Source organism: Apodemus sylvaticus, chromosome 18 (assembly GCF_947179515.1).
Source record: "Apodemus sylvaticus chromosome 18, mApoSyl1.1, whole genome shotgun sequence".
NCBI classification, from domain to species: domain Eukaryota; kingdom Metazoa; phylum Chordata; class Mammalia; order Rodentia; family Muridae; genus Apodemus; species Apodemus sylvaticus.
In genome coordinates, this window is record NC_067489.1 from 66,735,698 (window position 1) to 66,750,470 (window position 14,773).

Sequence of the window (14,773 nt, forward strand, 5' to 3'; positions counted from 1 at the left end):
CTGGGGCTGACGCTTCCCTCTTCCCTCTTTATCTCAGTTACCTAGGCTGGCCTCAGTTTGCTTTACTTTTAGGTATAGCTTCCTTCTCTGCGAAAGCGTTCCCACTCTTAGCTTCTTAATCTCTTTTGATTCCCTAGTCATCCTGGATTCTTCCCCACCCCCACCCCCACCCCCACCCCTGCTCAGACAGTCACCTGGTCACCACTGTTATTCAGTCCACCCCTCCCCCCACCCTACTCCACCCTCCTCACACTACAGTCTGCCCTGTTTGAACTCTCTCCCACGTTTAAAGAGGGGAATTGCTCTCATTTTTGTCTATACATTTCTTCTTTCCACCTTTTTAACGATCATTAATTCCAGGATTTTAAGTTTTCATCTTCGGAAGACTACTTTGTTGTCCTCAGTTCTTCCTTGTCCTTGGCTTAAAAAGGACATTTCAGAATCAGGCATTTTGGTAGTGCTTATAATCCTGGAGCTCAGGAGGTAAAGGAAGGAGGGAAAGGAGTTGAAGGTCACCCTCTGCAGCACAGTGAGTTAATGGCCCAGCCTGGGCTACATGAGACTGGGTCTCTGACTCTGGTTTGGTCTTCTTTAGTTTCCCAGTCCTTGGAAACATCATGCCTTTTGCCTTAGTTTGCGGACCATTCTTAGAGGCAAACAGTGAGGGAAATAAAGACAGTCTCTGGATGCCTTTCTCCACTGCTTTACTTTTGTTCTTTAAGATTTCTTCCTAAGTCAAGGAAAACTTCTTTATAGTCGTCCCACCGGCCCCCAGGCCCCAGGCTCATCATCCACAGTCTGTCTTTTCTGTCAGCGTTGTAGAGGATCCCGCCTCCAAGCTCTTCCTATATAGATCCTCCTCCAGCTCAGACACACCCTTGGGGTCCATTTCTTCTCTACTCCTGTTGTTTGAGTCCCTTGTCCTTTGACTTCAGGGTTCAGCCATTCGGAGGGGACCTGGTCTGGGAACGGTGGACACACTCGTTCCTTTTCCAGCTGACACCACTGCTTCTGTCACAGGAAAAGTGCTTGCTCCCGTAACTCAGAGCTGGGCCCATCCCCCCATAATGCCGTGCTTGGAGTCAGATAAGCACCAGCTCTGGCAATTATTAACTATGGCTGAATGGTGTTCGAAGGGGGGTATCCGCTCCTGGAGAAGTGTGTTGGGAGGTCTCCGCCACCTTCTTCGTCCTTTAGAAAACGGTTCTTTCTACAGCCCCATTTCCATCTTTGTCCAATACCAAGGCAGACTCCTTTGCTACCCTAAGTGTAGGCCTGCCTGGAATCTAAATCTGGGGTTCACTTTTCTGACTTCCCCTTTCCCCTGGGCTCAGCCATGCTATTTATCCCAGAATGGTGGAGTTTCGTGACCACTTACCTCAGGAGACACTTTCGAAGGCCATAGGATGCAACACTGGAGAGCTGAGGAAAAAGGGAAATGGGTCAGTTCTGTTTATTTACTGGTTACCTAGGGTTCTAATGGCCACATAGCTACCACCTTGACTTCCTCGGTGTCTTTCTTTTTTTCCTAGAATGGAGCAGTCCTTGACCCACCTAAGCATGTCAAGGCAGACACCGTGGCATAATGCACTTCCAACCTGAGCCAAGCTGTCTGGAGCCGCCAGCACTGACCTACCTCCATCCAGAAGCGCCAGGAAGGCCAAGATGAGAAACGGTGAGGACTTGCCCACAAATTCATACATCACACTTCCGAAAGGTGCGCCCACTGAAAGGAAACGCAGCACAGACACCTGCTATGAGGTTCTTCCACCGCACCTGCTGAGCCTGTACTGAAGGCCTTTGGGAGCTAAGCTCTACTGAGGCTGGGGCTCAGGGGTCAAGAAGATTCAGTCTCTGTCCTGAAGGACGAAGGCCTTTCTAGTAAATGAAAATTAGCAGGGCAGGGTCAGGGAGGTAATATGACTCGTCATTGAAATGTGGCAAAAAGCTCAGCAGTAAATGGTCTTGTGCACAAAATACTGTGTTACACTAGTGAAATGAGTCAGAAAGGCCAGGAGGTGGCAGATTCTTTGCCAAGTCTGTCGCAGCTGGGGTGATGTGTAGGAGTGAGCCTGAAGGGTCCGAAAGTGGGTGGTGGCTGATGTGAATGGAACATGAATGTTTTGAGGGGATACATGAAGATGAAGGTGGTTGAGGCAACATTAATCAAGGTTGTCCAGATGAGGTATCTACTGGGCCTTGTTGATTACTGAGAAACATGATACTTCTTAGCAGAGAAGAAACCCCATCTGTTGTAGGCTCTAAAAGATTCTTTGGGTGGTATATGCCATGAAGGAAGGAGAGGGTATGAAAGAGAACCAGTAGGAGGCTAGTGCCATGTTCCAACCAAGAAAGAGAGAAGAGCCAACTTGAAGGGACTCTAAGGGAAGGAGCATGCTCATCTTCTGAGGGTGACTGTGATGAGGTACGACACACAGCCGACAGACGGTGGGTATCAGTATGACTACTAACAAACAACAAGGCTTTCTTCCCTCTCTTTTCTACCATGGTGGCTGGTAGGGCACAGGTCAGAGAATGAAGAGACCTGGGTCTTCCCTCGGCAATCTTGATGAAGCCTGTAACCTCTGTGCCATCTGTGCCAGCATTGTGCTTGACGTGGGAAGCGCTCAGCACAGGAAAGTTTGTTCAATGAGTCAATGTGACGCCTATGCCTCCAGGAAAACCTAAGCATGTTGTTTGGAGCCGGGGCTTCTGAGTATAGAAAATCTGAGTCCTTATTCCTGGCTCTCCAATTACTTTTGATAGCTCCTAAGTGGTTCTTATTCTTATCTTGTCCCTGGGGACAGCCACTCACCCTTCACAAATTGGTAATGAGGATTAAAAGAGATTACTTCTGTGAAATCAGAAGGGACACTGGCAAAGGACCAGCTCTCCTGGGGAAAGCACCAGCCTTGTGTGAAAGTAGAAGGGACGGGGCAGTGGTCACCAACGTGAGGCCATTCACTCTCTCAGACAGATTGGCCTTCAGGATGTCCCCAGGCCCTCCTGCATTTTGTAGCTTCTTAAGGAGAAAGAAATGTCACTTTCCCTAGTGATTGTTCTGAAGGAGTGAACTCATTTGGGGGCCAGGAAGGCATGGAAAATACTTGTGTTCCACCACAAGAAGTACCTGCCTCCTGGAGCCATCTTTACAGGATGTGCAACACCCCACCTCCTGAGCTCAGGTCTTTGTCTAGCTGCTACTTACCCAGAAGCCCCAAAGCCAGGCCCCCCAAAGCAATTCCCATGGCTCTTCCTCTCTCGTAGTTGTCAGTGTAGACACTGGCCAGCATCCCAAGCCCTGAATAGAAAATAACTGTGTGAGTTGGCATATGGGACGTTGCTAATTGCTTCCCACAACCCTTGGTACCAACCCTGGAATACCTTGAGTGATGATCTCTACTGGATATTTCATTTGAGCAATTTTATAAGACTTAGCTCATAGTGTATCACAAATACTGTCCTCCACAGTTGCCTCTCAGTCCTTGCCTACATACAGCTTATTATTTTGGTGCTGACATTGTTAATATTGTTGAAAATGAGAAGCCTTCAAGGAAGGGTAATATAATAATGCTATTGTCTAGTTAGTTCATGTTTCGTAGGGTTTTGTCATTTCCTTACACACCTCCCTGCATCAGGAGGTCACAGACCAGGAGGTCAGGGGAAGGAAGACATATGAGTAGACCGTTGTATTCAGTGTGGTACTCAAAGAGGAACATGAAAATACTAGGCACCCGAGAGGGAGCATGGGCTGGCTCTATCTAGCAAGTATACCATCAGGCCATTCAGCTGTGTGAGAGGCATCACACAGCAGCCTCCTGGGATACTGTGACATTTTTTGCCTATCAATACTGAGAAAACTCTGATGACATTACCGAAATAACAATTCCTATTAAGTTAAAAGCAATGCAAAGGAAGGGCCACGAGGAGGCAGTAGACAGAATCCTGACCATAGCTCATTCTTCCTTGAGCCGACTGTACCTGAGTAACATAGAGGTTAGTCTAGGCCAGAAACTATGGGCCCTGCCCTCCAGTCTACAATCAGCTCACTCCAGAATCACAGTTGCTGCCTCCACGCGTGACAGTCTCCTCAATCTCTTCATATAAATTCTATGTAGTACCTGAAGTGGTGGTAAGAGGTGTGTGTGTGTGTGTGTGTGTGTGTGTGTGTGTGTGTGTGTTGCAGTATTACCTGCAACAGATGAAAATGAAGATCCAATGCCTTGGAGAGTTCGGGCCACAAATAGCAGGGCATAGGTGCCAGAGAAAGCAAACACTGGGGAAGAGAAGAGGCAGAATGATCCCGGTTGGGGTGAAGAGACACACTTTCCTCAGACACTAGCCGGCTGCTTGGGCTTCTGCAAATAGCCCCACCCCCACCCATCTGTAAGGAACCCTAATTCTACTTGTAGCAGGGGGCTCCTTGGGAAGAGGAAGCATCAGTGAGAGTGAGGGTGGATAAAAGGGGGAATTACGGAGGAGGGTGACCATGGTCAAAAATGCATAATATCATACATGACATGCAAACAAAACCCATTGTTAGGTATGTTAATTAGGTTAATTGTCACATTTAGATTTGGTGGTCAACTTAACATAGCCCAGAGTCTTCTGGGAAGAGCTGACCTCAGATGAAGCACTGCCTACACCAGATTGGCCTGTGGACGTGTCTATGAGACATTTTCTTACTTGTTAATCGATACAGGAGGACCCAGCCCAACATAGGCAGTGCCATTCCTAGGCAGATGGTCCAGGACGGTACAAGAAAGGTAGCTAAGCCAGCTATTAGGAGCAAGCTAGTAAGCATCTTTTTTTCATGATCTCCATGTCAGTTTCTGCCTCTGGGTTCCTGCCTTGGCTTTTCCCAACCATGGACTATACTCTGTAAGCCCAACAAATCCTTTTTTTCATCAAGTTGCTTTTGGTAAAAACATTTCATCACAACAGGAAACAAAATAGGATATTAATAAAACTATATTTTTAAAAGGATGATTTTCCAGGCCAGAGAGATAGCTCAGTGGGTGAAAGCGCTTGCCAACAAGCCTGCAGCATGGGTTCAATCCCTGGAACTGCATGGTAGGGGAGACTCGGCTCCTGCAAGCCATCCTCTGTGGCATACATATAGAGTAAAATACATACATACATACATACAACATGCATACATACAAACATACATACACATACACACATACATACAAACATACACGCATACACATACATACATACACACATACATATACACACATACATACACACATACATGCATGCATGCATACATACACATACATACACACATACATACACACATATATACATGTATGCATATATACATACACATACATACACACATACATACATATACACACATACATACATACACACATGCATGCACACGCATACATACATACATACATATATACATACATACATCAAAAATTCCTTTAAGAATACAAACAAGAGGGGGAGGAGGAAGAGACGGAGGAGAAGGGGAGGAGGAGGAGGTCAGCTCCTTTAGCAAAGCTGATCAGATTCCAGCGATGATGTCATTCTGGGCAGAGATGAGTCACTATTTATTACATAGACCTTAAGCATACATGATGAGCTAAGACCCATTATTTCACAGAATTAACATATTTAGGGGCTGGAAAGATGGTTCAGCAGTTAAGCACATCTTCCAGAGGACTCAGGTTCAATTTCCACCACCCACATGGCACCTTACAGCAGTCTAACTCCAGTTCTAGGGAATCTGACACCTTCACACAGAAATACAGTAAGCAAAATACCAATGCACATAAAGATAAATAAATTTAAATGTTTTAAATAATTAACATTTAACTATAACGGTTGGGATTTTTGAAATGATAGATGTGCTGCTGTGCTGGACTGGCTGCAGATGTGAAGAAGGGAAAGCACATTCAACTCATGGTCTTGATGACACACCACCCTCTAGACTAGCACAAATGCCACTGGGAGGCAAACTAGAGAGCACTGTCTCAAACTAAATTACAGGTTGCGGAGGTTGTGTTGGTAGACCCAGACATCCCTCATCCTTGAGGAAAAAAAATCCTTCTCAAAATGTCTGAACCAGACACACTTTAATCTTCCTAACCACTCATTACAGGTGACTTTGGTTGTTTTTTATGAGCTTAGTTGCAGCCCAACATGACCATTGTCTCCCAAAAGCACACAGTCTTGGTCCCTCCTTTTTTTTTTTTTTTTTTTTTTTTTTTTTGGCCTGTAATGCCCATTCTCGGACTTTCTAATATCTAGTAAGCTCAAACCCCACCACTTTTATTATCTCAAAGAAGGGAGTGGACAATTTGTTTTGCATTACCTGAAACTCTTTTAGTTTCAGAACTGAAAGTCACATTGTACAAAACCTCAATCATGGAAAAATCAGGACACTATTAGAAAAAACAATAGGGGCTGGAGAGATAGCTCAGCAGTTAGGAGCACTGACTGCTCTTCCAGAGGTCCTGGGTTCAATCCCCAGCAACCACATGGTGGCTCACAACCATCTGTAATGGGATCTGATGTCCTCTTCTGGTGTGTCTGAAAACAGCCACAGTGTACTTACATATATAAAATAAATAAATAAATCTTTAAAAAAAAAAAGAAAAAAATCATTTTCTTTTTCCTTTTTAGAAATTGATATGGAACATTATTTGTTAGATTAACAGTTCCCAGAGAAGGGTGATGGGCAGCAGCAACCTCGTCTTAGTAATTTTGCTTTTTTAAGACAAGGCTCCTTGGAGCATGGTGGGCTAGCCTTGGACTCATTATAGCCAAGGATGACAGTGATCTTCTAATCATCCTGCTTCTAGCTCCCAAGTGCTAGGATTACAGGCCTGTGCCAGCACAACCAGTTCTTGCTTATTATTTGATTTGAACCCTAAGGTTTACACAGGCTATCTGAGCACCCAACTATGTTTTCTTTTGTACAGAATTAGACTAACTCAGTAGAACAACACTAATGACATTATAGAGACCATAATTGTTATTTAACACACGCAGTGAGGGAAATGGAAAAGCTTTTAATCTACTGTTTTTTGGCACAGGAGCAGGCCAGAATTTTACACTAAATAACTTGGGTTGCAGATAACACTTCTATGGTCACAATTCCCAATTATGCAATCACCACACCCTCCTCTACACACATGGATTATATTTCATTCTTTATATGTGTTCCAGAAATTTTTTAAATGAATTTATAAATCATGTCGGATGACTGTGATCCCTAATTTGCTCTCTAAAACAAGCTGAACTTATAGAAGACTAATGAACACTGCTAATCTGAACTTCCTAATTTTCTTTTCTTATTAGTAAATTTTATTCTTCTACAACATCATACTTGTCTGCTCTGGTCTCCTACCACCCTCTCCCATTTTCCTCCCAACCCCACCAGCCCTGCACCCACCATAGGTCCCTTGCCTTCATTAACCGGTTGTGGTTTTGTTTAGTGCCCCACAGAGTCTGATGAAGATCTTCTCTGTGAAGCACTGGAGCCTGGTGACGTCATTTTCTTTCATTTGGTTATAATTGCACAAGTGTAGTTCCCATTGACCCATCTCAAACTCTTACATCCATAAATGCAACTATTTCTTGTTGAACTCTGCACTGGATCAGTTTTTACTTTGGGAAGTAAGAAAAGCTGAGAAGGCAGATGTGAGATAGAAAACTAAGAAAAGAAATCAAAAGGGAGAAGCTGTGTGATTTGGAGTGCAGAATCAGCAGAGGAACCAATGGTGGGTCCACAGGTGCCTTCCTTACATTGATCCCCTAAAGTGGACATCCCCGAGGAAGCTGAGACAATACTCAGGCTCCAACATCAAACTTATTCATCTCACTATATTGATTCCACCTCCATTTTATTTGTCAAGTTGCCATACTTTCTGGTTTCTGTAGCAAATTTACTTTCCTAAGGTATGACCTTTAAAGCCCTTAGCTGGGAAAAACACCAGGCTTTTGGGACTTTTCTAGTTACTATGATACAACATCCGTTTTTATTGTTAGTCACCCTTTGCATAGCATACCAAAAAAAATATTATCTCCTAAAAGATGGAAGGCTTTCAGTCAGTAAGCTTGCTCAAGAGGTTAGTTACACACACACACACACACACACACACACACACACACACACACACACCTACCTCCCCCAAACAAGTAAATGTACACACACACAGCCCTCATGATTTTCACTGAATTAAGAATGTTTTCCTATAGGAGATGAGACCGATTGCAGTTAGAAGATGTGGTTACTGACACTATCCCAGTTCCTCTTCCAGTGACTGAGTCATTCAGTCACTGTCCCAGCTGGCTCGTTCTCTGGGTAACTCAACCCTGCTCTGACACTACATTTACAGGATAGAATCAAAGATTCTTAGTGAAGGAAAGCAAATGACTTACTTAGTGTGGAGAGAAACATGATCATAAAGCCGACAAACATGGGGATGTGATAGCCAATCCTAAAATGAAAGTGAACAAAGAAAGATAGCATTGCAACAGGCATTCAGATACTTGGACAGTAGTTTGTTTGTTGTTTGTTTGTTTGTTGAGACGGGGTTTCTCTGTGTAGCCCTGGCTGTCCTAGAACTCACTCTGTAGACCAGGCTGGCTTCAGACTCAGAAATCCACCTGCCTCTGCCTCCCAAGTGCTGGGATTAAAGGCGTGCACCACCACCGCCTGGCTTGGACAGTACTTTTTAATCTGAGTGGGAACAAAGATGGGGTTAATTTGAGAGCATGCTTTTAATATATGAATGCATGCTTATAAATAAACCAACATGCAAATCTACCCACAGACAAGGCCCAAAGTATTCTTCCTAGAAAAGGCATCTCTCAAAACCTTGGGATCGATCATCCTGGATGACATTTCTAGGAAGCCAGAGAGCGCTGCATTCGGTGTGCCCTGTGCTCTCCAGTATCCACTCAAGCCGTGCTCACCAATGGCCAGCTGTTCCCTGCTTCTGCTCTCAGCAGCACTATCCACATCACTAAGAACCTGTGAAGTCTGCAACACTTTACCTATAGCCTGTTAGCCTCTGAGATAAAAAGCATCCACACTGCTGTCTCCTCCAGGGTACCAGAGCATTTCTTTTCTCTTCTAACTACCAATATCACTGACCTATGTGAAGCCTGGGCCTCTGTACGAAGCCTGGGTCTGTACTTTGTGGATGGGACACTTTGGTGCTTGAATAAGAATTTCCTCCACAGGCTCATATACTTGAACACTTAGTTACCAGGGAGTGGGACTTTGAAAGGATTAGAAGAATTAAGAGGTATGGCTTTAATGGAGCAAATATGTCACTGGGGGTGGGGTCTGAGGATTCAAAACCCCGTGCCAACTCGAGTCATTCTCTCTCGCTCTCTCTCTCTCTCTCTCTCTCTCTCTCTGCTTATAGATCAGGATGTAGTTTTCAGCCACTGCTCCGGTATCTATGAGCATGCCACCACACTTCCTGCCATGAGGATAATGTACTAACCTTCGGAAACTGTAAGCAAGCCCCAAGTTTAAATGCTTGGTCACGGCGTCTCCTCCCAGCAATAGAGCAGTGACTGAGACAGAAATTGTAGCTACTGAGTTACCTGTTAGTAAGAGGTCCCACAAAGGGGTTGACCAGGAGTTGCATCAAAGCCTTTGAAGCAAATAGAATCCCAATCCGGACGTTTTCTTCTTCCAAGAACTCTATCCCTTGCAAGCAGTTGTTTTGAGGTACTGAGGCAGCTTTGGTGACTGGAGGAGGGAGGGTACCATTTATCCATGCTACACGGAAGGGTACATGCTCTTCTACAGTCATGGTGGTGTTGTCAAAGAAGGAGAACATGGTAGAGAAGGCAGGGGAGGTGAGAGCTTGCTGGGAGCTTGCAGAAGGACCCCTATGCAGAGAAGCGTTGATGTCTTTGAACTCTGTCGCATACAGGAAGGTAGGCACAATGGGCACTGAAAATCAATGATGATGTGTGAGGGGAGTCAAGGACAGAGGTCCTTTTTCCATTACACAGTGCAAAGGAATTACTCTAAGGTCCAATTTTATGTAGGAAGTGACATTATTTAACGCCTAATGAAGATGACACCTGCCCAAATCATCCTCTTAGCTAAAGGGCCAAATTCTATCCATTATTAAGTTAGTTTTCACGAATTTGTGTCATCCTTACTGGTTAATCTATCTACTTGTATAATGTATAACCTGGGCATCAATACTGATATATTCTGTAATGCTTTTTCAAGATGGGGAAAAAATGGGGGAAAAATAGAGTAACCCAATGTACATACTCTATAGACACATATTCACCACTAGAATGTACACATTCCAGCTGTTACAACAAAGAGATTCTGCCTTTTGTAGAAGAGACAGAACCTACCAGGATGCATTGATGTCAAGACTTAATAATCTCTATGGTGGAGTGGAGTGTGTGTATCTTTGATGCAAAGATTCCATATTTGCTATGTCAGTGTTTGTGAGAGTTTTCTGAATATAACTCTAACTATAGAACCCCAAGAAATGAGGATTGACTATATTGGATTCTCTACTTGTCACAAGAAGCCTCCCTCTTCTTTAAAACATATATTTCACCCAGGAGGGACAACATGCTAGAACATAGTCATACACTTCTGTAATGTAATATAAAATTGATGAAGTATCAGCCAGACCATCATGTGAGCCAATGAACTACAAACAAGGCGGGGCTTGGTAAGGACTTAGCTGTCCTGTGTTTGCCAAGAAGAGGCTGGAAGAGCACCACAGAGAAGTGAGGCTCACTGCCCAGGTGACTCTAGCAAACATAATGGGGAAACATGTCATCCTGGCTTAGGTCTTCTCTCCCTGCCAGGCGCGTATGAACTTGTGTTGTTTAGAACTCTGGAGTCATTCGTCTCAAGTCTGACAACCTCCAGAACCTTCTGCCTGCAGTTCCCACCAACCCTCAACAACCTCCATGCCTTTTCCAGATGAAAAGCTTCACACGTTCTGCTCCTCGACGGAATCCAGCAGGGTACACGCTGCCTGCTGTGACCCACAGCACAAAAAGCCCCAAACGTACCCACCACGGTGAGTAGCATGTTGTCCAGGAGCAGAGCCACAAACACCACCACCAACACCAGCTTCCGGGACTGTCTCCCTTCCTCCAGCAACCGCCGAGGAGCCCCCAGAACCACCTGCAACATGGCAAGGGCTGCAGGAGGCTGGGCTGGGTAGGGAGCGGGATGGTGGGGGCCTCCGCCTCTGGGTGCTTAGGAAGGCCCCTTGGCAGATGTGTTCTTCTGTCACCTTTACAGGAGAAAGGGACGACTGCCTGGTCTATCGAAGCTCACTGTTCAAAGGAAGAGTGTGAAGGGTTGTAAGTTGCTCAAGAGTTTGACTTTTCCTTGCCTCTTTGTTCATTTCCTATATAATCTCAATAATTCAACATTTCCCACAATGCCTTCCAGAGAAATCTTGCTGTCCAGAGATTTAGGTCTGAAATTATACCTACTGCACTAAACAGACTCTACATATGAACGGCCTTCTTGTTTCTCAACTATCAGAAACCAGTCTCTCATCTGAATGGCGCAGACATCTCCCGAGCTACACTTCTCTCTTCCATTCTAAGTCGTAGATAGTTTTAATTTTAAAATATTGTTGTAAAAGGCACCGTCTTAAGTCAAGCATGGTGGTGCACACCATAATCCCAGCACTTAGTGGGTGAAGCCAAGAGGAGCGTAAGTTTAGGGCCTCAGTTGTACCACATAGAGATCCAGGTCACAGCTACGCAGCAAGACCTTGTCTCAAAGATCAAGTAAATACAAATAAAGGCAAGTTTATGATTATGCAAAAAAAGTTTTAAGTTTATCACCACTCAAAAAGTATAGTGTAGGAAACTGTAGCATGCAAAAATATATGTCCCACTGCCTGTCCACTGACAAGCACTAAGCAAAAACAGAACAGTTAAAAAAAAATCAAAGACTCAGAAGCTGGAGAGATTTGTCCTGGGTCTCACAATTGATGTCACATGGAGCTAAAAATCCCAAGCTTCTTAACTTGTATATTTACACTCTATTTTTTCTGTGGATATACAATGTCCTGGTTTTGTATCTAAGCTAGAGAACCCTGTTCAGAGAGGTACGCTGCTGTGTAATAAGACATTAACTCTCACAGTGAGTTTCCCTAGTACACTGCCATATCTGTACTTTCACATTTAGGAACCTGTATTACAATCATGTCACAGTTGCTCTTCTAACCTCAGGGAATCATAATTTCTGAGAAAATTTCATTTGCTTTTTATGACACTTCTATTACAGTGCCAACAATACCAATCATCTAACATTAAAGTGATTTACTATCATAAAATATATGATACGTCCGTGATGCTGTATTCATGGCTTGGCATGTGCATGTAATGTGACACACTACAGCTTCCACAATGAGGTTTTTTTTTTCCCTTGGTTGGGTGGTTGTTGCCAGGGCATAGGGCAGGTATGAGGGGACAGGGAGATGTGTGGCATTGGAGTGCGTGATATAAAATTCACAAAAAAGCAATAAAAATTTTTTTTAAAAAATTTTGTTTTTAGCGTGCTTATTTTTAAGCCTAGAAAGACTCACACTCGAGTGCTGGGTACTCACAATCAGGGACTTTGCTCTTAACCTGGCTTGTCATATTCATATAATTCTATGATGAGCCAGTTTCATAATACATGCAGTAATTAATTTTGAATGGTTATCTCTAGGATTAAACATCAGCCTCCAATAGTAGACGTACCCCAGGCATTGAGCTAGAGTCTTCTAAGCCCGAAGAATATCCTCCATGCTACAGTTCAAGGAGCAAGTTTTCAAGTGAAACCAATTCCTGGATGGCTCTGAACCAGGAACCACATATCAGTGATCCGAGACCCTTCCTTTCTTTGTATAATAAGAAATTTCAAACTGGGCTGGAGAGATAGCTCAGTGGTTAAGAGCACTGACTGCTCTTCCAGAGGTCCTGAGTTCAATTCCCAGCAACCACATGGTGGCTCACAACCATTTGTAATGGAATCCGATGCCCTCCCTGAAGACAGCTACAGTGTACTCATATAAATAAAAATAAATAAATCTTTTAAAAAAAATTTCAAACTACAAACTTACTTAAGACACATAAAAATCAAAGTAAGAAATGACTAAAAAGAAAGCAGCAAAAATGAAAAGTTGTTAAACAGAGTAAAATAAGTAGAGTGAGACTAAACATAAAATAAACAATATAAACATAACACAATAAACATGCAATAAACAAAATAAACATGAAATAAAACAATAAAAGTGAAACAAGAAATCTGTCAAACCATTCACAGTAAACTCAGCAGTCAAAACCCTCTAACAAGAAGCAGAAATTTGAAACAATATTCGGCAAAACCAGAACGGGGAAGTGGGAAGGGGCGGGTGGGAGGACAGGGGAAGAGAAGGGGGCTTACGGGACTTTCGGGAAGTGGGGGGGCTAGAAAAGGGGAAATCATTTGAAATGTAAATAAATTATATCGAATAAAAAAAATTAAAAAAAAAAAGAAGCAGAAATTTTAAGGAAGAACTAAACTCATCCAGAAAGAAAAAATATCTTACCTTACAGCTCATCTTGCTGTGAGGCACTCCGAAAGGAACTGGCAGCTGTTGGCAAGACAGTGGAGATTCTGTTCTCTGAAAGTGGTTGGCCTGATGGATTTATTGCTGCCTGTTATCTGAGGATGTGTGTGTGTGTGTGTGTGTTTGCGCAAGCGCGCCCATGTGTGCGCACACTTTGTCCACAAAGATTTAATTGGACCTTCCAACAGGTTTCATTTAGACCCTTAGCTCTCTACGTCAGAGGCAGATGGGGCCAGGGCTGGAGAGGCCAGAGCTCAGAGTGTATTTTTCCTAAGCAAAGAGGCTCTGGACTGTGCTGGTTTTCATCTGTGCTTCTCTATCACACTACTCTTTGAACTCTTGCTTAGATCTGGATGTGAACTAGGAAGCCAGGTAGAACCAGGGTGCATCTACTTCCCTTTGCTTTTTAAAGATGCTTCTTGTGCTCCAATTCTTCCCTTAAGAGTAATAAATTGTGAGATATTTATATAAAGAAAAAATAAGTGCTTACTGTTCTCTAGCCATAAAGCCTAATATCTAGGGCTGGCGAGATGACCACACACACAGTGTAAAGACCCGAGTTGGATTCCTAGTACCCACAACAAAAAGGTGACAGTGCAACCTGTAATCACAGCATGGAAAGGATGGCGACAGGTCTCCTGGGACTTTCTGGCCAGCCGGTATAACTGAAGCAGCAAGCGTCAAGGTTTAGTAAGAGACTGTCTCAAAAAACATGGAGACAAATTGAGGAAGACACCCAACATTGACTTCTGGCCTCCACACATATGTGCACACACTTGCATTTGCATCTGTACCCACGCATGCATTTGCACATGAACATGTAGAAGCACACCTACATATACATAAATCAAACATCTGTGGTCTACATACAGGCACAGACTTTTCACTGTGTCCCCTCATCCTCATCCTACCTCAGTGCTGTGCACAAAATAGCCTCTTATAAATCGTTATTATGGGGTGACTGGATAGACAGCTACAGGACAGACAACACCTCATTGAGGGATATTCAGAGGCACCATAGGTCTGTAATGCATGAAGCATCTTCAGGGAGACATTGAATGTAAAGTTTACAAAAAAGGCCAAAGAAGACAGATGAACAAGAGTAACAGAGGTCTCCTATTGTGAGCTATCCTAATTATGTGAATTAACTTGGAGGATTGATTTAGTGATTAAAAAAGAAGAAGAAGGAA

General features: G+C 43.7%; 1 protein-coding gene across 1 annotated transcript in view; it reads right to left on the reverse strand.

Annotated features, from left to right (window-relative positions):
* The window catches only part of Slc18a1 (solute carrier family 18 member A1), a 30,449-nt gene extending 16,777 nt beyond the window's left edge, over positions 1 to 13,672 (reverse strand). The window contains 8 exon segments of the mRNA XM_052162170.1: positions 1,379 to 1,422; positions 1,637 to 1,726; positions 3,209 to 3,301; positions 4,193 to 4,276; positions 8,404 to 8,462; positions 9,583 to 9,937; positions 11,038 to 11,307; positions 13,563 to 13,672. Of these exon segments, the coding sequence (XP_052018130.1) occupies positions 1,379 to 1,422; positions 1,637 to 1,726; positions 3,209 to 3,301; positions 4,193 to 4,276; positions 8,404 to 8,462; positions 9,583 to 9,937; positions 11,038 to 11,161 (849 nt within the window). The 5' untranslated portion in view covers positions 11,162 to 11,307; positions 13,563 to 13,672.
* Between the last annotated feature and the right edge of the window lie 1,101 nt (positions 13,673 to 14,773).